This window comes from Plectropomus leopardus, chromosome 2 (genome assembly GCF_008729295.1).
Source record: "Plectropomus leopardus isolate mb chromosome 2, YSFRI_Pleo_2.0, whole genome shotgun sequence".
Lineage (NCBI taxonomy): Eukaryota > Metazoa > Chordata > Actinopteri > Perciformes > Serranidae > Plectropomus > Plectropomus leopardus.
Window position 1 is genome coordinate 12,251,516 of NC_056464.1, and position 23,756 is coordinate 12,275,271.

The following is a 23,756-nucleotide window of genomic DNA, read 5'->3' on the forward strand; positions in this document are numbered from 1 at the left end:
ATAACATTTGCAGTACACTCTTATAATTATTTTCTTTCTGTATGTCCATTTGTGTCTATATCCAACTGTGAAAATTGACCTTCAAATAATTAAGAGAAACTCCTTTAAAACACTTTATTTATTAAAATATGTGGATTTGATACATAATTTTGGTCATGCTTCTTTAAACTAGGTAATATTTGTAGCTATAACGATACAGCATTCAGCATGTTAATGTTGGTAAATGGCAGTTGTGGAATGTAACAAAGTACATTTACTGTACTGTGTCAAGTGTGATTAGAGGTACTTTCACTTTACTTAAGTAATCAATTTTATGCAACTTTATATATCTCTACATCTCAGAGGTTAATACTTTTTATTCCACTACATATGCCTGACAGCTTTCAGATTACAGTTTCTCATACTTTTGCTGTCCAGTGAAAACCATGTATCTATAAATGTCCCCAAACAGCATATTATGTAGCTAAAGTTGGCACTGTTTCAGACATCTACATCAGTAAATGGCAGCATACACATTAATGTAGCAGTAATATCAATCTAAAACATCATCTTTAATAGTAAAACGATGGCAGGGAACATGTTACTTTAGAACCAACACTAGAGGCACATTTTAATGAAAACACAGTACTTTTACCTTAAGGTAAGGTAAGGTTTGAATGCAGGACTTACTTGTAGTCGAGTATTCCCACAGTGTGGTATTAGTATTTTTACAAAAGCAAAGAATCTAAATACATCTTTCACCACTGGTAAATAGATAAATAATTAAGGAATAATTAATTAAACTGATTAATAAATTAATTTTCCAGCAAATAGTTTGGCAATGACCTTGATGTTGTTTTAATTAATACTACAGTACACAGAGTAAATTTAAATATATATGACATTTACAATCAGCAGATAATACATGAAGAAATATTTACCATAAATAGAACTACTGCTAAACATGAATTCATTTTCAGCAGCATTTTAAACAGTACATGTCATAGCAGCTCAAAGAAGCCACGTGTGTTTTTGTACCACAATCTGGACTCAGTACTCATGAGGAATGTCAAACACTTTCTTCATGGACAGCTCCTCTGGGCCAAAGGAGACAGGCAGCAGCTCGTCCACAGTCATCTTTAGGTACGAGCCGTCGGGCTTTGACAGGTACACATCCCAGTTTGATCCAAACTGTGAGGGAGATCACATAAAAAGAAAATATAGCAAGCAGTAAAAACACCCCTTTTTTTATTTTTGTGTGTGCTCCTGACAACGAAAAAATCACAGACAGGGTCGCCCTGAAAAAGGAGGACCATGGAAACCCCCAATAATCATGTCAGTTCTAAATATAAGAAATTGTAACTACATTTTATAAAATGAAATTCCCCATTACTTATTAAAACAACAGAAAGTAACCATTGTATTTAGTCTTTTTTTTATACAATTATTATTATTATTTATTACAATTATTATTTATTAAAAAAATAATAAAGGCAGCAGGCCACATGACCTGAGAAATTCACTGATCTGACCTAGGAGAGAGACAGAGAGTATATGCATGTGTCAATATGACTAGAGCATGGGGCCTCTAGCTCACCTGCTAGAGTGTGCGCCCCATATGCCGAGGCCCTTGCAGCGGCCCAGGTTCAATTTCAGCCTGTGGCCCTTTGCTGTGTGTCTACCCCCCTCTCTCTCCCACACTTCCTGTCATTCTACAGCTATCCTGTCAATAAAGGGGAAAATCCCAAAATATAATCTTAAAAAAAAAACCAAAACGACTAAAGCATATTTGGGAGGGCCCTGACTGGACATCATAAGGAAGCTAGCCATTTCTGTGGGCGGTCCTGATCACACACTGGAAACTTGAACAACTGCACCAAACCAGTAGACCGGAAGAGATTATACCTCTCTTATGAACTGCCTGCAGCCACCACACGGGGAGATGAACTGGTCATTCAGGTCACTGCAAGGAACATATGAAGAAGAATGTAGGTGAGAAGCAAAACAGGGGAAATGTATTAGAGTTGAACACAAAGATGACAGTGTGTCACAGTGCTCTGACCTCCTACCTTAAACCTCACCCATACCCTCGCTATTGATTACTCTAATCATACTATAAGTTCCCTATAAGTTCTTTCAAACATTCCCAACAGTCTAATGCAAGGGTCTAAGTTTTGTTTCCAAATTGGTCTGCGTCAATTCATGATGTTAATGTCATTAATTCTGTTGAAAAAAGTCCTCTGCTACTTTTTTTGAAGGGACAAAATAAAACAGAACATGTGTAACAAGAAACAAGAGAAACACAAACAGAAAACCCCCCCCCCATCTAATCTATGTCTCATGATCTTAGGTTTAGAGTTATATTGTAGACTTTGTTTTTGGTGGGGGGTTTTCTGTTTGTGTTTCTCTTGTTTCTTGTTACACATGTTCTGTTTTATTTTGTATTATCACTTCTCATGTGTCATGTCTGATTTTACTCCATTGTCTTTGTGTGTTTCTCTGATTATCTTCACCTGTCTGGTTTGTCCTTTCTTGTTAGTCTTCCCTGCACACCTGTTCCCATCCCTGTTTCCCCCGTTCCCTGATCCACCTGCCTCAGCTGTGTGTCGTTGTCCTGATTAGCTCTCTGTGTATATATACCTGTGTGTCTCCCTTTGTCATTTGTCAGTTTGCCGGTTATGCCTGCTGTGATCTTGTTGTTATTCTCCCTGTGATTGGACAGGTTTCAGTTCTGTTTTTATTCGTGTTTCATTTGTGCTTTGTGTTTTTGGATACCTGTTTGTTTTGGACATTTTATCAGCATAAAGTCTGTTTTTTGTTTGTATACCTGGCTGCTTGTTTTAGTCCCTTGTGACACTATGTCCTAATATAACTCACTACAAATCTCTGCATTTCTACTAATGCCCCTCTGTTCTGTACACTTTTATTATAAAGCTAATAAAAGCATCATCACAAGGCATTAAAAGAAGCTTCTGTTCATTTAGATGCAACCACTGGCAGATTAGAGAACCTGCCTCCCAGGCGCGGGCTCAGGGGGCTCCTACAGCCAGAAAAAAAATGCATTGCGTAAGTTGAGACTGTTAATGATTAATTTAGGCTCATAAATTCTTGTTCTCTTTACTATTGCTGATGCAATAGCCTGCTGTCAATTGTGTTTAGGTTTTGTTTTTGTAGATATTAGAGGTGGCTTAAACTCATCTTGTATTGGTTGTGAGCAGTATGTTTTGTTAATGTGTTGTTGGCTTTGAGTGTACCTGTGCTGGATATTCTGTGCTGTTGAGATCCAGGTGAATTTAGTTATTGTGCTGTTTGTTGTTGAAGTTTTCCATAAAATACACTTTTGTTGTGTGATGAAACAAGGGAAAGCTTAAGATTTCATTATCTGCAAAAAGAAACTGAGCCATGAAGAGAAGGGAGTCTTGGTTTGGTAATACAGGAATGATGACTGACAGGATGGACAGAGAATGGATAATGTAGACGTACCTGGCAATTGCAATTGCCTTGAAGCTCCTGTAGCCTTCAGACACTGCCTTTGAGATGGCATTCCTCTCAGCACACAAACCCAAATTGTAACACGCATTCTCCACATTGCAACCTACCGGGGACATCAGGTACTTTTAGCGTGTTCACATCACTGAAATGAATCTGACACATTAGAGAAAAAAAACAACTGGAGTTACAAACAGAGGCCTTTCTGCCGTCAAAGGGGGCTGTTTGTTTACTTATTCTCTCCTGATTAAGTAGTTACTCAAGGGGTCTTTGCACTCACAGCTGTTTGCCAGCTATTTGGCCTCACACACACACGTGACTCACTCAGCTTTGTACAGTCCAGCAACATGAGCAGGACATTTGCGTCTGGCTTATTGTTGACTCATTTGACATCCATGTGTGTGTGTGTGTGCTGCACTGTTGACGCAATGATAGGAGGTCATTGGAAGTTCATGGGAAAACTAAGATTTGTTGATCCTAAAAATGTGATTTTATTCAACCAACTTAGAATAATGACTTCACCTGGTGAGGGGATTTACGTGGGGCATGTTAATATTAAACCTTCCCTCACCGCGTCCAGTCATTTCATCTGTCTGTTGTCAGGTAATCATTCACAATTCACAAATGATCCATTTCCTTTTAAAAAAAAAATCTACATGTTAAATGATGTCAGACAGCAGCAAGAAAAATCTCAAACACAAGTTACGTAATGCTTTGACTCTCACTGGTTTCCTGCCTGCAAATGTGGTAGACTTAACAATACTTTCTTCTAGATGTACATTCCTTCAATGTCAAAGAACTTGTTAGTTTAGTTTTAGGGAAACACTTTCGTGATAAGAAGGCAGAATTCAGAGTTGATCACTTATCTAAACCTTCTTTCCTCATGTCAAATATTTACCCTAATCAAACAACCCAGAAGCAAAGTTTCACTTGTATCTTACCTGTAAACACACAGTTGTCGTGGGTCAAGAGAGCAGCTCCCACTCTGAATTTGCTGTAAGGACAGTAGGCTTGCTGCTTTGCCTCATGGGACTGGTGGATCAGCCTCTGGACCGTTTCCTGGGACAGATCTCTGGAGCCATGGTCCTTAATATGCATCACCCCCCTGCTCAACTTGACTTGGTCCATGATTGCACTTGGGGTTTGTGAGGTTGTTTTTGAGTCACTGAATGAGTCTATTGTGGTTCAGCTTTAAATGGGGATGGTACAGGGGGAAGGGGGAGAGGGAGCAGTCACAGCCAATCATTGGCTAGGATGCCAGCACGTTGTCATGAGGCAATGAGAGGCGGTTTTGTTGTTGTTGTTGTTACTGTTGTTCATTTTGTACAGACGTGACTGTCTGCAGGAAATTCAAGCAGGATGCTGTGACTCACATGCATTAGTTAAGTTTTGTGTAAAATTGTTTCCTAATTTCTTTTTTTCCTTATTTAGTATGTGTAAGTGTGCAATAGATGACCAGTATCAAAGGAGACCATTTGAAAAAAATATGCACCTTTATTGGTAAGCCCAGCTTCTCTTTGAGCAGCTGAGAAATGGAGGCTTCGAGGACCAAAATGATTCCTGAAGTGATCCCCAAAACCTGTGACATGGTTTAACATCACTTCCAGAAAACACTACAAACACAGTAGAATAAAAGTACAAAGTGCGTTTAGTTGTATTATTCATCAGACTTTTTTTTCATAATAACCTGAATCGTCTCTCTTAGGTGATATAATTTTTTTTTTTAAGTAACTTTACTGTGTATTTTTACCTGTTTGTGTTTAAATTAGTTCACAATTGTAGGGTGTAATCCCAGATAATTCATTTTTAGCAAATATGTTCATGTTTATATGTAAGTAATGTCTAGAAGACAACCAAAAATATCCGTTATGGCTTTGGTCCATTAGGATCCATTCGAATCTTCATCACAATATTGTTTGAGCTGGGTATTAAGACTCTCATTATAGGTTCTGGGTGACCCAATTGATCCACCCGAGGTAGTTTCTGACCTTGGTGTAGACGCCAGGGTATCTAGCAAGGGCACAACGGTAGCCCCAAGATACAATGCCCTCAAGTTTACCGTTGCAAACAAGAGGTCCTCCTGAGTCGCCCTGAGGATGGAAAAGTAAACAGTTACACATTTTTTTGCAAAAAAATAATCATTTCCTAACTGAGCTGAAAATCAGAGTGTAAAAAGCTTTTAAATTTCATCATGGAAGTCTATGGAGATTTATTCTCAAGTGGCCATTTGATGATTGAAATTTTTGGCACTTTGGCATTGGCTTGATTTTTCAGCTGCTTGTTCCAAATACGGTCACTTCTTGCTCGAAATTTCCAAGATGGCAATGGCCAAAATTCCAAACTTGAGCATTCATAACAATAGACCATAAAGCAATGGCTGACATCACCTTGACTACATCCATAATTTCTTTACAGTGAGTGACAAAAACAGAGCTGAGACTGAAATATTGGACTTACATTTGCCACTTGGCCAAAAACAAAATTCAAAACAATGTTGATACTGTTTGCCTACTAGTCTTGCTTCTTTATAAGGCAAAAGCATGTGTTTTCAGCTTGTTCCACTGCCCTCAAGTGGTAAAAAAACCCCCAAAAACTTAAATGCAGCTTTAACAGCATCAGATTTGAGAGTAACAAATGTGTCAGTCCTGTGTCTGAATGCAGACTGGGACCAGACTGTATAAAAGGAGTGGGTGTATCCCCCATGACATTACACACTGGTTTGTGATCAATCATTTTGAAGCCTCAAGTTTGGTATTTTGGCTGTCACCATCTCTTTTTTGGGGGGGAGCTGGAGGTGTCTATATTTTGCTGAGAGGTTGGAGCTGTGGAGGAGCGAGGGATGGAGTTTACTGAGAACCTGATAACCCCTCTGTGATAGCCACTTGTCAATCACAAAGTAGCCACGCCCTGAAGCATACCTTGCTTTATCACATACATACACACACACGCACACACACACAACTTTGTGCCTCACCTGGCAGGAGTCTTTCCCTCCAGACTGGGAACCAGCACAGACCATGTTATTTGTGATCCTGTAGTTGTAGTACTGCCAGCAGTTGTTGAAGATATTCACATTCACAGACCTCAGTACAGGTGACAGGCTGTAGCTGTTGAGCCAGGTCACACCCCAGCCGCTGACGGTGCACTGGGTAAGGTCAGCCAAGGGTGGTGAGTTCGGGTCTGGCAAAGAGGCCGGCTCAACCCTGGCGTTGATGACAGCTGGACGATCCAACTGACACACAGAGAACATTTTCCTCAGTCAGTCGACACAGACAGCTATTGCTGAAGGTAGCATTTTACATTTTCTATTCGCATGAAAATGTGAGTAAAGAGGGTTACTGCTCTTCTAAATGACCTACTGTGCTGTCTGAAACAGAATACAATGACTCACACAAGAGCAGATGGAGGCAAAAAAGGATAAATAAGTACATCAATGTGAAGCAAATTATTTGATAAAGGGGTTGAATGTAACTGTATCTCAATCAGGTCTCTGGTTCAGTAGGTAGTAAGCATCATTTGAAGTGGGTTTCAATGGAAAAATTGTTACAGTGCACTGGAAATTCAGTTTCACTGAAAATCCCCGATATGCACAATAAAAAGCAATGAGTCAGTATTCTCACTGAAGTCACTAAACAAGCCTTTTCACTGTATCATAGGCAGGTCAATACAGAGGAAACTAATAAAACAAATAATGAGAATAAATTGAAAATGAGTATTCAGCCTGTGGAAACAGTAGTCTTCTGTAGCTCTGTAAAAAAATCTCCCTGATGAAACTGCAAGGGTTGTTTTGGCTTGTTGTCGGTAGCAGTGGTAGGTAGTAGTATATTTACTCAGATACTATACTTTAGTGCAAGTTTGAGGTACTTGTTCTGTCTCTTTGTAGTTTCTTTGCATCTCTATTCAGTCATTTTTGTCTCTTTACAGTCATTCTGTTTCTTTGTAGTTTCTTTGCATCTCTTTGTTGTCATTTTTGTCTCTGTAAAGGACAATTTGTGTCTCTACAAGGTATATTTTTGCCTTCTTTGGTCATTTTGTATCTATTTGTAGTTGTCCTGTGTCTCTTTGTAGTTCCTTTGCATCTCTTTGGGGACACATTGTGTCTCTTTCTAGTCGTTCTGTGTTTCTTTGTCATTCCTTTGCTTGTCTTTTTTTTATATATATAGTTTCTGACTCTTTAGATGTCTATTTGTGTCTTTTTTGGTCATTTTCTATCTTTTTGTAGTTGTTTTGTGTCTCTTTGTAGTACATTTACATGTCTCTGCATGGTCTGCACATGTTTATTTAAGATACATTTTGCAGATGAAGGCAAGGGGGGCACTGTGATGTAATCCATCCATCTTTTGTATTTATTTATTAATCAATTATTAAATAATTAATAATAAAGAAATAAATATTTAATAATATATATCATTCATATTTATTTGAAGATTTCTGTACTTTTACTTGGGTAACATTTTTAATGCCAAACTTTAACTTTTAAAAGAGTACTTTTCCAGTGTGGTATTAGTAATTTTACTCAAGTAAATGATCTATATACTTGCTGGAGTACCATTTTAGTTGAATTTACTTCCACCACTTATCAAGCATTGACAAGGCTAATATATTAAATCTTTTTAAATGCTGTGAATTGCATATGTGTTTATATGTGTGACACTTCTCAGTGAAAGGTCCGATGAGAATGTCAGACCCTACATTATTTAGAAATGTATATTGGTACACTTTGACATGTTTCTGTGCTGCCGGCCTCAGAAATGTGTTGCAGATCACTGTCTCATCAGTTTCAATCAGTAATCTAGTCATTGTCTGAAATCAGTATCTATATTAAATCCATATCTGAATATGATACAATAAGTCATATTCCACAATTATCCCTCACCTTAAGCATCATGATATCATTGTCAAATGTCCAGGGTTGGTACTGAAAGTGCCTCAAGACTAAGGAGACAGTGAATGTCTGCTCAAAGCCCTCCACCCTATGGATGTTATGCTCACTCAGGACCACTTTGATCCGGTGCCTCCTGAAAAAAGCACAGTAGAAGGCGTAACAGAAGATTCTTATGGTGCTTGTTAACCAACAACAAAGAAGACAATTCAGAACTTATTTTAAGTCACTTAAGAGTGCAAAGAGAAAAAACAATTTAAAGGTATTCCTAAAATAAATAAAATACCAGTTTGGTTGATATTCCTTTGAGTGCACAGGAAAAAAAAATGATAAAAATGATAATGATATGTTGACGCCAGTTTGACTGATGTTCCCTGGTTTGCGCATTCAAGCACAAAAGCATGAATTAGGAGCAAAACATGTAGATATTCTGTTTTTGCAAATCAACCCTCCAAGTTCCCACGTTATCAAACTGCAGTAACTTACGGTCTCCAGCAGTGGGCAGCAGTCACCACCCACTGCGGGTGGATGAGGGTGGCTCCACAGAAGTGGTACCTCCAGTACAGGAGGGAGGCCTGATACTTGATGCTGTAGTTTTGTACCACTCCACCCCCAATGATTCTTTGCCCATACACACCTAAGAGCCAAAAAGGGGATTAGACATAGAGAGACTCTGTAACCTGGGATTAGTTAGTAGCTTTTAGTTATTACTCAGATTAAGTTACACGAAGCTAGCCCTGGCCCCTGAGTGACCGAAGGTGTGTTAAGAGGACAGTATGTACTGTTAATGTATTCTCAGATGCCATCGTTCCTCACCTGTAACGACACTCAGAAGGAGCAGTGAAAGTTGACAGGATGGAGACAGGTTCATCTTAGTTGCTACCAAAAAGAAACAAAGTGAAGTAAATGTATCTTTCAACCAATTCATTTGAACTTAAAATCCAAAAAGTGTCACTAATTAGTATTCCATTGGTACCAATACAAAGCTGTCTCACCTTATCAAGAGACAAGTGAGAAAACAGTCCAAGCCCAGCATCAGCAGCATCAGCACTCACACCCTCACACACTTCTCTCATCCCAGGACATGCAGTAAACCTTGAGAACTCTCAGGCCTCTTTTATACTGTAACCATGCCTGTCACTCTCATTGTTCCCTGCCATTGTCCACTATATATCCAAGTGTCTCTCACACAGAGAGAGCCAAGAGTGTGACCTAGTACATGTGATTCCTTTTTCTTTTTTTTTCTTTTTTTTTTTACAGCGGCCTTCTCTTTCACTACGCCTCTCTTTCTACAGCCCTTGTTCTCACAGATGCAGCCTATTGTCTGGTCGTGGAGACAAAGTGAAGCTTTACGGGGATGAAACCCAACAAGCCGGAGAAATGATAGAATATACTCACCAGACATGTCGCTGGTGTATCCAGTGATGTTACAGAGGGCTGGACAAATGGTGTCTGATCTATTTGCCCCCTAGTGCACTATTAACCTGAGACGTTGCAGGACATAGCAGCAGCTATTCGTCAACTGAACAAGGAAAAACCTCTCCTCAGAAATCCTGTTTAGTTGGAATGAGAGTTAGAGGGGCTCACCATGTGTTTTGTACTTCTGTTTTACTCTCAAGTTGACCTCGGGTCAACATAAAACAGTCAAAGCCAAAAGTGGCAAATCAGTGCCACAGCCTGGCTTGTGTTCACACTGATAAGTCCGATCCAACAGGGGCACACTGTCTTATGACTCTTGTCTGCAGTGTCATTCCTCTCCTCTCTCTGCCGTTTCCATCTCCCCAGGTGTCACTCTCACTTAGTTTCCCAGCAGTTTGTTTTTTTTTCCATTCTTGGTTCCCACACACAGACGTGTTTGGTCTGTAACTCATAGCCTCCATATAGTCTGCTCTCCCCAAGGTGTCTTAGGGTGAAAGGTGATAGCGTGGTACGCTCTCCCTCAGGTGCAAAGCTGAGATGACAAACAGGATGCCTTTGTTTCTGTGTGTTAGACAGAGAGAGTGAGAGAGAGTGAAGCAGATTCTTTGCACAGAACTGCATGTACTGTACGCATAATTAGCAAGTCTACGAGGAGTACATGTCGCTAAAATGTAACCAGTAGACGGATTTAATTGTTTCCTGCATCCAGACTATTTGTCCACTGATTAAACTTCTGTATTTATATTGTTTTGTTTTTAGTTTTTATTAACAACACCATGCTAAATTATAGGACCATGTTAATAAAGCATCACAAATTTGTAATTTTGGGAAAGTTTAAGTTGTGTATTTATGGGGTGCATTCACCCAAATTGCAAAATACTTGGTTATTTAGATGCCTGTCTGTAGGAGTTCTGACTGTAGTCCTACACAGTTGAAGTGAATGGAGTATCATTAAGGGTGCTCAAAATAGTTTTGGGCAATATGTCAATTTATTTTCAATTTATATTCATATTATAATATGTGATTATTTTGTTAACATTGTTATATATATATATGACATACTATAAAGTCATATTTCTGGAAAATCTAATGGATTTGGGATAAACAACATCTTCCACAATGGTTTAATTCATGCTATAATCAAAGATAGAGATAACCCTGTATAAACTGAACTCTCTCTTCGATTCTCTGGTTGACAAATTTATATATGTGCAATGCGCTTATTCACTTTTTGCCAAGTATCAGGGCTGCCCTGATACAATCATTGTGTAGCTATAATTATAAATAAATAAATACAAAAAGCTATTGGAAGCAGCCACAGGACCGTTGTGAAGCAAGTGACACCTCATCTAAAGTCACCTGCTGATCTATAAAGTGACAGTGCGATACATATGCCGAACACAAGTCAAAAAGTTGATCACTCAGGGCGCTCATCAGCTCACCTTGTAGAGCAGGTGCCCCATGTACAGAGGCTGTGTCCTCACTGCAGTGGCCGCAGGTTTAATTTCCGCCTGCATCCCTTTGCTGCATGCCATCCCCTATCTGTCTCCCCCTTTCACACTTAATTTGTCCTATATAATAAAGCCAAATGGCCCCCCCCCCCCCCCCCCCCCCCCCCCCCCCCCCCCCCCCCCCCCCCCCCCCCCCCCCCCCCCCCCCCCCCCCCCCCCCCCCCCCCCCCCCCCCCCCCCCCCCCCCCCCCCCCCCCCCCCCCCCCCCCCCCCCCCCCCCCCCCCCTCCCCCCCCCCCCCCCCCCCACCCCCCCCCCAAAAAAAATGTGATCACTCCACTGTGTTAAAGGTGCTTGTGACTTCAATGACAGAACCCTAGTTGGATGCTCAATTTTCTCAAGAGGACCTCTGCTTTATAGCTATAATGGAAACAATGCCCCCATAACTCAATTCCTGAAATTTAGTCATGGCTTTTGGTTTTGGTGCAGCACCCCAAGATTTTCAGTGGTGCCATCTTGCCACCCCAGTGAAAATTTCTGGGTCCACCACTGCGATACCACTGGGGGTAACTGAGAAAATCAATTTTTTGTGTTTTGGTTGAGCAGACTTTTTAGAAATGCCATTGTATTGTAAAGACCGATTTCAAGTTTAATGCCTGAAATATAATCAAAGATTTTGTATGACCCATATTTGCTTTCTATATATTTATGACATAGAAACAATCTGATGTTTGAAGGCGCTCCCCTGTAAAGTCAGGCAAGTGTTGGGTCCAGGAAACACCTGACGGTGGGAGGCCACACAAAGCCGTCTCTCCCATTCTACTGGGTATAGTATCAATTATTCAGCCCGCTCTAAATGTGGGACAAGAGGAGGTCAGGTGAGATTCTCCTGTCATGCTGTGGATGATGCTGACTTGCCAGAAGGCTGATGATGATGAAGATGAGAATAGTGACGATGATCGGGCAAATGATAATGAGTTATTATCACTGCAGACATGATGATTCATACTCACACAGAGGAACACTTGTGCGCCTCAGCTGCGTAGAATACCTCTGTGTTGTCTTGACTCAGATGTGAATCTCCCCACAGCTACAAAACAAAGCCATTCGCGTGCGCGCATAGACACACACACACACACACACACACACACACACACACACACACACACACACACACACACACACACACACACAGTGGGCTATTGAAACATTTCAGCACGGATAAGCCTGGATGATGACACAGACAGAGCATGCTGATACAGTATAGATGAAGCCGCTCGGCACAGTACCCTGTGTTGCCATGGCAACTGTGTAAGGCCTTTCGACAAGTCAGGAGGGTCAGGCGAAAGAGTTGTGATAGTGCTGGGATGGCTCAGGGGTGCTGGGCAGTTTTTGAAGGTGAACTTTGTTGCTCTCTTTCCTCCTCAATCAATGCTACAGTGTTGGACCCTGGTGCTGTGTGTCATGGTGAAGGGTGAAATTAAAAACTGGAGGATAAACGTTGATGTCACTACTCCCACTGTTTCCAGAAAGGAGTGGATGCCCAGTGCTGGGCCGGCAGACGGGAGCAGAGGGCACTGGTTGTGTGACTGGCTTCAGTGGTTTAGCTGCTAGTATGGTGTAGGATAACGGCCTAAAACTAACACAGCTATGATGAGTCTGCTCTTGTGTTTATGTTGTGTGCTACTGGACCTCATGACAGTCCACAGTAAGTACATATTTTTCAGTTTAGTGAGCAAAACACATGATGATATGTTCAGTTTTAAATGTTGAATTCTGTTCTAGTATAATTGCCTTAGATTTGGTTCATGTTGAAGAAGTAGCCAGTTTAAAAGTTTCGCAACTTTTTTTTTATGACTTTAATACTTTTGACATGTATATGGTATTTTGAAAAATGTGCATATTTGTTTACTCCTTAAGAGGATGGATACCTCTCCCATGTCTGTGTGATAAATATGAAGCTAAAGCCAGCAGCCAGTTAGCTTAGCTTAGGATAAAGCACAGCTGGCACCAAGTCATTGTTTTGCAGGTCCCAAGTCAAGCCAATGCCTAAGTCCTAAACTTTGAGTTTCCAGTCCCACACAAGTCATAATACGCTTTTAACCAAATGTAAGCTTAGCATTAGCTTGCTATGTTAACATTAGCCAAGACTTACCATTTGTTTAACTCTAAAAAATGTTGAACAAAACAGGAAATTGTTGCCTGTCTGTAGTTTTGGTAAGTGAATGTAATTATCTTTGGCATATTTTTTTCCAAGTAAGTAACAAAATGTTAGCTCTTCATGGTTCTCCTACGCAACTTGATTGGATGCTGTTGGATTGATTCAAACAAAGTGCATATAGGGAATTAAGTGTCGACTTTCTGGGAATGAATACACACTAAAAAACTCTGGGCTAAAAACAGACCCAGCTTGAGTCAGTTACCTTTGCCAAGTACAAATATGTTGTTTTAACCCTGCGTTAGTGTTAATTTTTGGTTAACTTACCCAAACTAGAAATGGTTATTTTTCCTTAAAGCTGTCACTAATGTCTTATTATTTATACTAAATGATGTGAATGCAAAAGATTAACATGATAAATAATTATGCTATTTAACAAACTGTTACAAATACTGACATATTTAACAAGAGCTAAAATAGTCTATAATGATTTGCAACCAAAATATTTTTTTAAATAAATAATTCAACAGTAATGTAAAAACAACAACAACAACAAAAACAAAAACACTTAAACTGGGTCAAAACAACCCATTGTCTTAGGTACTGGGTAAAATGAACCCAGTATTGTGTTGGTGCCAAAGTGACCCAATGGGTTTTAGTGTGTAGTGTTAACGTTGAATCAGGAAATGAATTGATTTGTGGCACACTTTCAAATAATATACATTTTAATCGTTGGCCTTGGGGGAAGATATCAAGTATTTTCAAGTTGTTAATGTCCAAGTCCGTTTGCAAGTCTGTTTTGATTTTATTAACTTGAGTCTATACTCATTATATTTATGAGTCGTGTGACTTGAGTTCAGTCCTCTGGTATAAAGACTGGAAACAAGGTGAAACTGCTAGCCTAGCCTGATAATTGTTGCTTTACACTTATTTGTAAAGCTTGAACATGCAAGATTGTGGTACGAAAGCAAAAAAATTTGCTACTAATTCTTTAAATAGCTTTCCTCTGTTTTACAGGGCCACCAGTTTGTGATTACTCCTCAAAGGTGTTCTTTAAAAAAAATGCATTTCCATCCACTTTTACAGTAAGGATGTGTAAATATTTCAAGGAAACAGTCTTTACCGTTCCCATGTCTCCGGTTGTATAGCCTGAAACCAACGTACAGCTGAGCTGTTGCATAAGGCAGACAGGGAGAGCCCAACTCTAAAGTTTCAGAGCCCAGAGTGAGGTGGTGACACTAGAAGGTCAGGTTATATTGGATTACCTTCATTACAGAGTGGCCTCCCAGGTGACAGAAAACCACTAATTGTCAGGTCGGGTCAATGGGCTTGAAGGGGGGATTAGGGGAGCCTCACTCTTTATGTTTCTCTTTTGTTCACTGATGGCTCTCCATGTTTTATAAGATGCACTTTTAAGCATGACTGAAATCCATACCTGGGGAGTTGTCACTATACATGCAGGTTGTTTGGGGTATTTAGATGAAGGGACCCTTTCAGTTTTTGACATGAACTTGACAGATTTGTGCCACATACTGTAAGAAGAAGGAAAACGAAAGTCTGTTTTGGGAAAAGTGATTCAATGTCAGTCCTCCATCAGCTTTGTAAGCACTGACTTTAAACAACTTTAACAATTGTATATCCCCACGCAATATCCAGTTCGCACTTAAACGCCTGTCAGACCAATCATGATCCGCGCCATTAAACACGAGTACACCAGTAGGCATGCTCAGCTGTCAATCATGTTATCAGTTTTTTTTTCTTTTAAATAGCATCAGATAACTAACTAAAACTGAAGTTATCAGAAATACAAACACTTGAAATTATGTCAAGAACTGCATAAATGAAAAAAAAATGTTCACGTGTACATTGAGATTTTAGTTTCTCACATTTGTTAACATTCTGTGGGGAGGATGACCTATACTGCAGCCAGACTCAAGGGAGCGATTGAGATTTTTTTGGCTTTAATTTTGGGAGCTGTTATGTCCTCCATCTTTATGTACAGTCTCTAGCCAGAACTAAAGATACTTTTTAGATGAGAGGCAAAAATATCAGCAGGAATTTACAGATATAATGGAGTTCTACATGATATTCAGAGCATTTAGGTCAAGAATAAAGAGTTCTGTCTGCGTGTCACGTTCTGTGTGCGTGTTGTAACTTGAGCTTCTCTGTTCTTTGATGTGGTAGACAGACCAGCTGCACATGCATATTAATGCACGTTAGTCCCTGTGTGTGTATTCCACTGGCTAGCTAATGGCCTCCGCTCTGCACTATGGTCATGCGGCAGTGGTTACGGAAGCGTAGTGTCCACCGTCCAGTTCCCCCTTTTTAAAATTATTAGCTAAGTTAGCACAGTTTTTAGCACCATAAGCTGCTAGCCCAACTCCGCCACCTCTATGTTGAGAGCCATTTGCAGACAACCTCTAGAATTATATATATGGTCTGAAAACTGCATAGAGCTCCTTTAAACAACATTAAATCCATCTGAAATCCATCTGCCACCGCTCCTTTTGTTTTGCCATGTCTTGTCAGTGTTTTTGTTTCCATACAGGCCGTGTGCTCATGCAGGGCCGTATAGTTGGTGGTCACACTGCTGCGCCAAACTCCATCAAATACATTGTGTCACTGCAGAGCACCAGGGGTCAACACTTCTGCGGTGGCTCACTGGTTCACAGGTACTGGGTGCTGACCGCAGCGCACTGTAACATCGGGTAAGATTATTCAATAATTGGTGTCCAGAAGCTGTTGATGCTTTTTGTTGTTATTGTGGGGCGAAAAAATCACTATATTGCAAGGCTTTCCATGTTGGGAAGGTTACACACTTATGTTTCTGATGAAGCATCTTGGCATCTTAAGATGATGAACATGGTAAACATGATACCTACAAAACACATGTTAGCATTGTCCTACTGACATAAATCCCTCATAAATCGTAACTGTGAACTTACAGTTGGTGTATGAGCTTTGCTCAAGGTAAATTTGAAACTGTTTCAGAAACACTTGCACAGGCGGTGACATTCTTCTGGTGTTCTCTCAGTGGACTCTAGAAGTCACTGTGTAGAAGCTAACTTGGCATGATTTTATATTGTGAGCAGATGGTCCCAACAGATGCCTAAAAGCAAACATCCATCCTGCTATGGGTAGGTAATGTCAAAATGATGCGGCTTGATCATGACGCAAAGTAAATCTGTATACAGGCCACTGTGAAGTCAAACAGCACACAGATGCGGTTGAGTCAGCTGACCTTGGCACATCATCAGTGTGTGCGTGTGTGTTTGTGTGTGAAGTGTGATCTTGTCTGGATCCAGGAAATTGGCTGTATTTCTGTTATACTGTACTGGCCCTGCCTGCACACAGTAAGCCATTGTTCCCTGGCAGAAAAGCGTTTTTGGCATCATGTTGACCTGTGTCTTTGTGACTTTGAATCCTGGTCATGATTTGTCGTGTGTCATTTCACATCATTTCCACCCTCCCTGCCTATTGATATCCTATTCAATTCAACTAAAATTATATCAGTTGCCAGAAAAAAATATCATTGTACATTTCCTCAATCCATGGATATGTCACATTTGTACGTTCAAAAGTATCATATCGTTTCAAAGGTAACATAGTCCTGATTACACGTATAAGAGCTGACTTTGTCATCACACGGTGAATGGGCTGACACCTACACAAGATACCAAGATGCAGACAACTGCAGACTGCAGACAACTGCATTTCCTGCTGCTATTGTGCCAGAAAAAGTAGCTTTTTCAGCAGACATTGACAGCATTTCTAGCAGCAACACTGGCTTTTAGCAAGGTATTTGTGGCAATGTTCGTGGTGATTATGCCAGAAAACTGGTTGTTTGTTAGTGAGGCATCAGGGCATCATATCCATTGGAGACTGCCAGCTTTTGGACCAGCTTTTTATTGGTGACTCGTTGCCTGCATTTTCAGTGGTGATTGTGGGACTGAAACAGGGTATTTTAAGCCAAAAAAAGATCTTTCCTTAACAATAACCAAGTGGATTTTGTGCCTAAACATAGCTGCAGATTAACCACATCATTGTTGAAATGTAAAGATGTGATATTCTGTCAAGTTTCTGTTCATGTGTTTGTGTCCACTTCCTGTTTTATTTTGACTTGTGTTATCATTGTGTTTTGTGCAACTTCCTGAGTTTTCCCGCCTTTTTTGTTTGCCACGTGTTTCATCTGTGTTGTGTTTCACTCACCTGTGTGTAGTTAGTAATCAGCCCTTGTCTATTTAAAGCCCGGTGTTTTCTCCACTCAGTTGCCAGATTGTCATTGTCGCCCCAGTGTGTTCATGCTCTCCAGCCTTTTCTTTACATATGTTTGCTTGCCTGGTTTTTAACTTTACTTGGATTTATGGACTTTGTTTCTTGTGTGATTTCCCTGTGTGGATTTTTCTGCCTTAACTGACTGCCTACATGTGTATGACCCCGGATCACCAATATAAAGATTCAGATTTGATAAACTGTTCTTGGAGCTTTTCTCTGCATCTGAGTTCCAGTTTCGTACTAAATTGTTACAAAGGAAATTTAAAATTGCAACATATCCGCTAAATCATAACATACAAATGTTACATATCAGTGGTTTGCAGAAATAGTGGTGCCAACATTTATTCTGGTGATTGCGTTGCTAAGAAACTGAAAATGTTTTCACAAATAGAAAATGAGAGACTAATAAATCATGATCATGATGGCTCCAATTTAAGGTGTTAAAAATTGTCCCCTCTGTCTGCATTTGAAAGTGCACAGTAATGGTCATGATCCACTTATTGCTACATTTTTTGATAAATGTGATGAAAAGAGGAAATGTCTTGTCTTTCAGAGCAGAGCACATGATGATAGTGGCAGGGGACTACATCGTAAATACATTTGAGGGTACTGAGCAATACGCCAAACCCCACAGGCTGGTCATCCATCCCCTCTACAACAGGAGCACCAACAATGCTGACATCATGCTCATTAAGGTACTGCATGCACATTGCGAAGGGTTAGCCACTCGGCAACAGTTATTATCAAACTTTAAAAATTGTAAAGCATAACATATATAATATATTGATAAATGCTTGTTTTAACATAAATGTGTCTGTCAGTTTGTCTTTTTGTGTTTTGTTAAAATACTTCACTAAACTTTAAACCACAGATATTAAAGTGGTCTTCTTCTAAGTCAACAGTTTATTTTTTCAGCTGGCATCACTAATGGTGTTAAGGTTTAAACAACACAAATGCAAAGAAAACAACACTTTCTGATTGTTTGCTTAACTACTGGCGCAGTCTACGCTTTCATAAAAAAACATGTGAATGATAATTATATAGGTACTGTTATCAAGAGGAATAATATCTCTTTTCTTTATTACTTTTCACACACAGAGGTGGGATGATAATTTATGTAAGTCCATACCTCAGTGGAAAAAAAAAGTTTATCACACCACCACACTATTTATATTATCTAAATGACTCAATTGCAATATTCAGATGTAGCTTTAAAAAAGCACCTTTTATCCTTGTGACTCAGTATGCAAAGCGATATAACAAAATATATGTTAAAAATAGCCCACTGAATGATCTCCAATGAATTTATTTGCATGCTTTGTTTTTCCAAATCAATGAAGGACTGTATCTTAATCTTGATTCCCCTCAAAAATCGATGCTGCATTAGTGAAACTTTACTAATTTTCAGAGTAATATTGTATATTTGAATGTTTTACAGGATAGTTGTACTACTTTTTTTTCTTCTTGTGTCAACTCTGAAACTCTCCTCTGTCCAGTTGCGGGCCCCAATGGTGCTTAACAGGTTTGTATCGTTGGCGCCACTCCCCAGGCAGGGGACAGGAGTGGTCGAAGGTTTGGTGTGTCGGGTGTCCGGGTGGGGATACAATAATCTGGGTGGAGGCCAGGCCCCCTTCACCCTGAGGACAGTGGCAGTGCCCATTGTTTCAACTGCAAGGTGTAACAGCAGCGAGTCTTTTAACGGAAATGTCACAACAAACATGATCTGCGCTGGCTACAGGACTGGAGGAAGAGACGCATGCAAGGTACAGAAGACACACACATTCATACCTTCTTTTGCTAGTAATTATTTTAAATAGTTTTAGTTGTGAGACAAGTGGGTGTTGCACAGCAGTGGTCACCCAATCAGTCCCTTTGTGACAACATGATAATTTTAACCTTGAAAAGCCATTAAATCCATCACCAGATGGGATCACTCCAGCTGTGATACAGCGATCCGCAACTTACAAGCCCAGACACACAAAACCAACATCAAAAACTAGTGGTGATGAAGGCTAAGTGCACTGAAAACATAGCAAATACTACATCCAACAGTCAACTGGAGTGCGTTCTGGTCTGTGTGACAGGAAACAACTCTCCACACCTGTTGGCGGTGCCAGCCTGTATCCATCGTGAGAACCTGAAAGACCAACAGAATGTATTCAAGACTCTAGTTAGCAATTAGCAAATTAACGAAACACAACCCGATACTAAAAGATCAAATGATGTTTACTGTACACTAGCGGAAAAATAACATAGACAAGAACATTTCTGCTAAAGAGCTCAATGGCAAAAAAAAAATCTTGCGTGATATTATAAGTTTGTTGTGATGTCACACCCTCTTGGCCTTTTATACTGTTTGCTTAATTCACTTTGGTTTCTCTTACACTGAGTTGAACTGCCTGTCAGAGTGATTTTATTCACCAACAGACATCATTTCCAATGCGATTCAACATGCTTAATCGACTGAAAAACACTTGACAGGGGCTAAGTAGTGCCAATGGTATGCGACACACTGAAATAAGTACAACGACAGACACTCACCGTCAGCCCAACAGCTGACTGTCGGTGTGGTGTGTCAGGGCCCTAAAATGAATTTGGGGAAGGGGCTTAAAGTGGTTGGACCATTTACCCCTTCCCTAATTTCAACCCCCCTACTTCCACTCCTGTTGCTTGGACCACTCATCTACAAATCCAGCCTTCATTTTGATGTCAACTACACACCTGCAAAGCCTTGTGACTGCACATTACATGGTTGTGATGCTATTGTGATGCTAAATTTGTCCAAAGACAGACAGATAGACCTCTGATAAAACATTGAAAATCGCTTTTGTAGTAGTTCATGTTACAATAGGTGTCTGCAGAATTACATTTTGCCATGATCACACACACACACACACACACACACACACACACACACACACTCACGAGGTGAGAACAATACCAGCCGTCGCGACGTTGTTGTGGCAGGTGATAATAAATTCTAAAAGGTACTGGTCTTGATCCCCAGTGCATATCAAATAGTCCAGGATCATCCTCTTTTCATCAGCTCACATTAGAGCAAAATAATAATACAGTTTGGGGAAGCTAATTCCCATGACAGTATGAGGATACATCATGTCAGCACTGGTTCACACTACAAGCTTTTATTAAGCAGACGTGGCAGTCCACTTACAGGAGTTACTGTAGTTATGATAGTTACAGAAGAGATAGAAAAGCAACCCTGAGATAGCACCAGGACTGAAAGTGTTGCTAGAATCACAGCCATTTGTAGCCAGAGACAACAGCATGCTCTTATTTGGTTATTTCTACCATGCAAGGCAAGTATCATGCCTTTGATGTGAGAAGGAAATCACATGAAATTCAATGTGTGATATACCAGTAGGCTATATTTTGCCGTAGGTAAAGAGCTGAATGACTAATTAAAATGTGCTATATTTAACCCTGCAGTGGGCAACTTTGTGTGTTGGCATTTCCAAGTGGCAGCAAGGGATTATGATTTGATGAATCCAGTCCAAATGGTCCAGTGAGATGACAGTTTTGTTTCTCATAGCTGCTTTTTGTTGTTTTTTTTATTTTGTATTGTGAAAAATCTCCCTTGACATATATACGTATGAATTAATCACATTCGTGAAACATCTCTAACATAGGATGAACTCACATGCAGGCACACGTGATTTCAAGACATTTTACACATAAAACATAAATAAATAAGGGTTTTACAAAAAACACATTTAAGGCACTTTGGTTTATTACACTACAAATAAAATGAAATAAAATTCACATGCATACTCATGTGGCTTTGGACATTTCACTTGATAATACTTAATATGATAAAAGCACATTACATGCCATTTTCTGACATTTTACGTATACATTTTTCAGTTTTATATGTAGGATGTTCTTCACTGTTAGAGTCACATGTTATAATTTAAGATAAAATTGCCCATTGTACTCTTAAATATGTTTGGACCTTTTGAAACACATAATTAATATACTATGCTTCTTTCTTGTACTATAAACTAGTGCAACACCAATCAAGGACATTAAAATGGCTTTACAGTAAACTATGAGAAACTGAGATCATTGTGACATGGTAATGATGGATGGTGTTTTTGTCCTTGCAGGGAGACTCTGGCGGGCCGCTGGTGTGTAGGGGCTGTGTCTACGGCGTGGTCTCCTGGGGCAACGGCTGTGGTGATCCTAAGTTTCCGGGAGTCTACACTGCTGTGTCCAAATTCCGCCGATGGATAGACCAAACCATCTACGGGTCACCCCTACGCTGTTCCAGATACTGAGGAAGATTATGATACAACTGAGATCATGAAAGCAGCTATTTATGCCTCCATTGAACATGTTTGTGCCAGCATGGACAAAAGGTGGTTCTTTGGAAAAGAGCTTCCTCTGAACCACTGCTGTAATTATTCTGATAATATTTTCAATACCAGTATAATGGTGACTCATCTCATAATCTCAGATTATCTAGCTGTAGCTGGTCTCTGCCTGCTACAGTGATTGTAGGATCCACCACAGTGGGCATTTAATAAGCCCTCTGTATATGTAGGATAATCCAGTAATAAAAAAAGTTAATAACTTGTAAAAAAAAATAAAATACTATTTTATGGCAATAGAATGGTGAATGTGTAGAGTGATTTTTAAATTTGACTTTTGCATTAATTGGTCATCAATTAGTTTTTGTGAATTTGTATATCTCTGCCCATTAAAGGTCCAGTGTGTAGGATTTGGTGGCATTTAGCTGTGACTGCAGAAGTACAACTTCTCCTATGTGCAAAGTGTTTAAGAGAACTAAGATGGGCGACAAAAAAAACATGAAAATGGCCCTATCTAGAGCCAGTGTTTGGTTTGTACGCTCTGGGCTTCTGATGGTTTCCGTTGAAGAGGACCCACTTCATATGTAGATATAAATGACTCTTACTCAGGTATCAAAAAACAAGTTTCTGATTTAAAGGTGATTACAAACAAATGGAAACTTAGTTATGAATAATATATACAATTTCTGCCATGAAATGCCCCCAAATCCTACACACTTGACATATGAGAGTGGTGTATACAACATTAAGAGCCTGTTTCCACGATTGCCTGCACACGGCTCTCCCCTCTGATGTCACAAGCAAACATGGAGGTGTCTTGGCTGAAGCGGTGAGGGCTGGCAGTCCTGGCCACGCTGTTGGTGCCAGCGGCATCCACAGTGCTGACAGAGCTAACAGTGAATATTTCCTTGTGTATGAATGATGTTCAATATTGGCAGATTTGTTAAGGCTCAAATGAATTAAAATAATCAATACAAAAGGCCAAATCTGATAACAATACAACCACTGAAAGAATCGTTATTGAGATGCTCTGATATGAAAGGTGAGCCCTTAATAAAAATCATGGCCTTTCTCAGTCCACAGGGACGAGGTGTTACATGACTGCACCTCCTCAATGAATAGTCGACGGCATATCAAAGTTACTTCAGCTGCAGGCTCAGATATCATCTTTCATTTCATTGTCTGTGTAATGCTATTTGGTTAAAGTTCCTCTTGAGAAAGGATACGTCTATGTGAAGCCTCAATACTCGTCCATTGCTTCGTGTCCTTTTCTTTATATGTTTTGTAAGATCCCTTTGTGCACTGTTCCTACAGATTTATGTAAACACTGCAGACAGCAGTGGGTTGTAATGAGTCTCAATTTAAAGATAATCCCAGAGGGCTTCATTTAACAAAGCAAACCAGATTTCTGATCTAGTAACTTTACACCCATAATCTGACAACTCAAAGCCATAATGTACCCAAACTAAATCCTATAGAATGTGTGGACAATATCCGTATGTCTATAATGTCTATATACTAAATGTCAAACTGTGCTTTTGAAAACACCTCAGTATGATGTTATGGGGATACTTTATGGAGTAAAACCTGGAACATCATCAGATCTGGAATATGGATTGCTTAAAAGAAAACCCGTTCCAGGTTTATTCATCAAATAAAACTAACAAGTGTAGCATCTCCAACCTCTCCACATTGATATTATAGTTCTTTCGAAATTGTGGTGAGAACAGATGAAAGCAGGCCCTCAGTATTAAACTGGAAGTGCGCCATGGGGCC

The 23,756-nt window shown here is 39.9% G+C and overlaps 3 protein-coding genes across 3 annotated transcripts; 1 reads left to right on the plus strand and 2 right to left on the minus strand.

Moving 5' to 3' along the window:
* Positions 1-100: 100 nt before the first annotated feature.
* Positions 101-4,619, minus strand: cdab (cytidine deaminase b). The gene is made up of 4 exons (XM_042501123.1): positions 4,410-4,619; positions 3,463-3,574; positions 1,885-1,942; positions 101-1,170 (listed from the first exon to the last, which is right to left on the minus strand). Exons 1-4 carry the CDS (start codon positions 4,594-4,596, stop codon positions 1,030-1,032), a joined length of 498 nt encoding a protein of 165 aa, XP_042357057.1. The 5' UTR covers positions 4,597-4,619; the 3' UTR covers positions 101-1,029.
* A 789-nt stretch (positions 4,620-5,408) lies between these two features.
* LOC121952901 (anionic trypsin-1-like) lies at positions 5,409-9,221 on the minus strand. Its single transcript, XM_042499778.1, has 5 exons — positions 9,167-9,221; positions 8,837-8,987; positions 8,345-8,486; positions 6,443-6,700; positions 5,409-5,558 (listed from the first exon to the last, which is right to left on the minus strand). Exons 1-5 carry the CDS (start codon positions 9,219-9,221, stop codon positions 5,409-5,411), a joined length of 756 nt encoding a protein of 251 aa, XP_042355712.1.
* A 3,648-nt stretch (positions 9,222-12,869) lies between these two features.
* Positions 12,870-21,947, plus strand: LOC121948490 (trypsin-like). The gene is made up of 5 exons (XM_042493892.1): positions 12,870-12,927; positions 15,926-16,085; positions 18,206-18,347; positions 19,149-19,415; positions 21,777-21,947. The coding sequence occupies exons 1-5, from the start codon at positions 12,870-12,872 to the stop codon at positions 21,945-21,947; spliced, it is 798 nt and encodes a 265-aa protein (XP_042349826.1).
* The last annotated feature ends 1,809 nt before the right edge of the window (positions 21,948-23,756 follow it).

What these genes read in the sequence shown, in the direction of transcription:
- cdab (XM_042501123.1), bottom strand. Translation starts at nt 4,596, where the DNA reads ATGGACCAAGTCAAGTTGAGCAGGGGGGTGATGCATATTAAGGACCAT. An exon ending in CGACAACTGTGTGTTTACAG is followed by an intron (nt 3,575 to 4,409) that starts GTAAGATACAAG and finishes TGTCCCCGGTAG; the next exon opens with GTTGCAATGTGGAGAATGCG. An exon ending in AAGGCAATTGCAATTGCCAG is followed by an intron (nt 1,943 to 3,462) that starts GTACGTCTACAT and finishes TGTTCCTTGCAG; the next exon opens with TGACCTGAATGACCAGTTCA.
- LOC121952901 (XM_042499778.1), bottom strand. Translation starts at nt 9,221, where the DNA reads ATGAACCTGTCTCCATCCTGTCAACTTTCACTGCTCCTTCTGAGTGTC. An exon ending in GCTGCCCACTGCTGGAGACC is followed by an intron (nt 8,487 to 8,836) that starts GTAAGTTACTGC and finishes TGCTTTTTTCAG; the next exon opens with GAGGCACCGGATCAAAGTGG. An exon ending in ATGATATCATGATGCTTAAG is followed by an intron (nt 6,701 to 8,344) that starts GTGAGGGATAAT and finishes TCTGTGTGTCAG; the next exon opens with TTGGATCGTCCAGCTGTCAT.
- LOC121948490 (XM_042493892.1), top strand. Translation starts at nt 12,870, where the DNA reads ATGATGAGTCTGCTCTTGTGTTTATGTTGTGTGCTACTGGACCTCATG. An exon ending in CTGACATCATGCTCATTAAG is followed by an intron (nt 18,348 to 19,148) that starts GTACTGCATGCA and finishes TCCTCTGTCCAG; the next exon opens with TTGCGGGCCCCAATGGTGCT. An exon ending in GAGGAAGAGACGCATGCAAG is followed by an intron (nt 19,416 to 21,776) that starts GTACAGAAGACA and finishes TTGTCCTTGCAG; the next exon opens with GGAGACTCTGGCGGGCCGCT.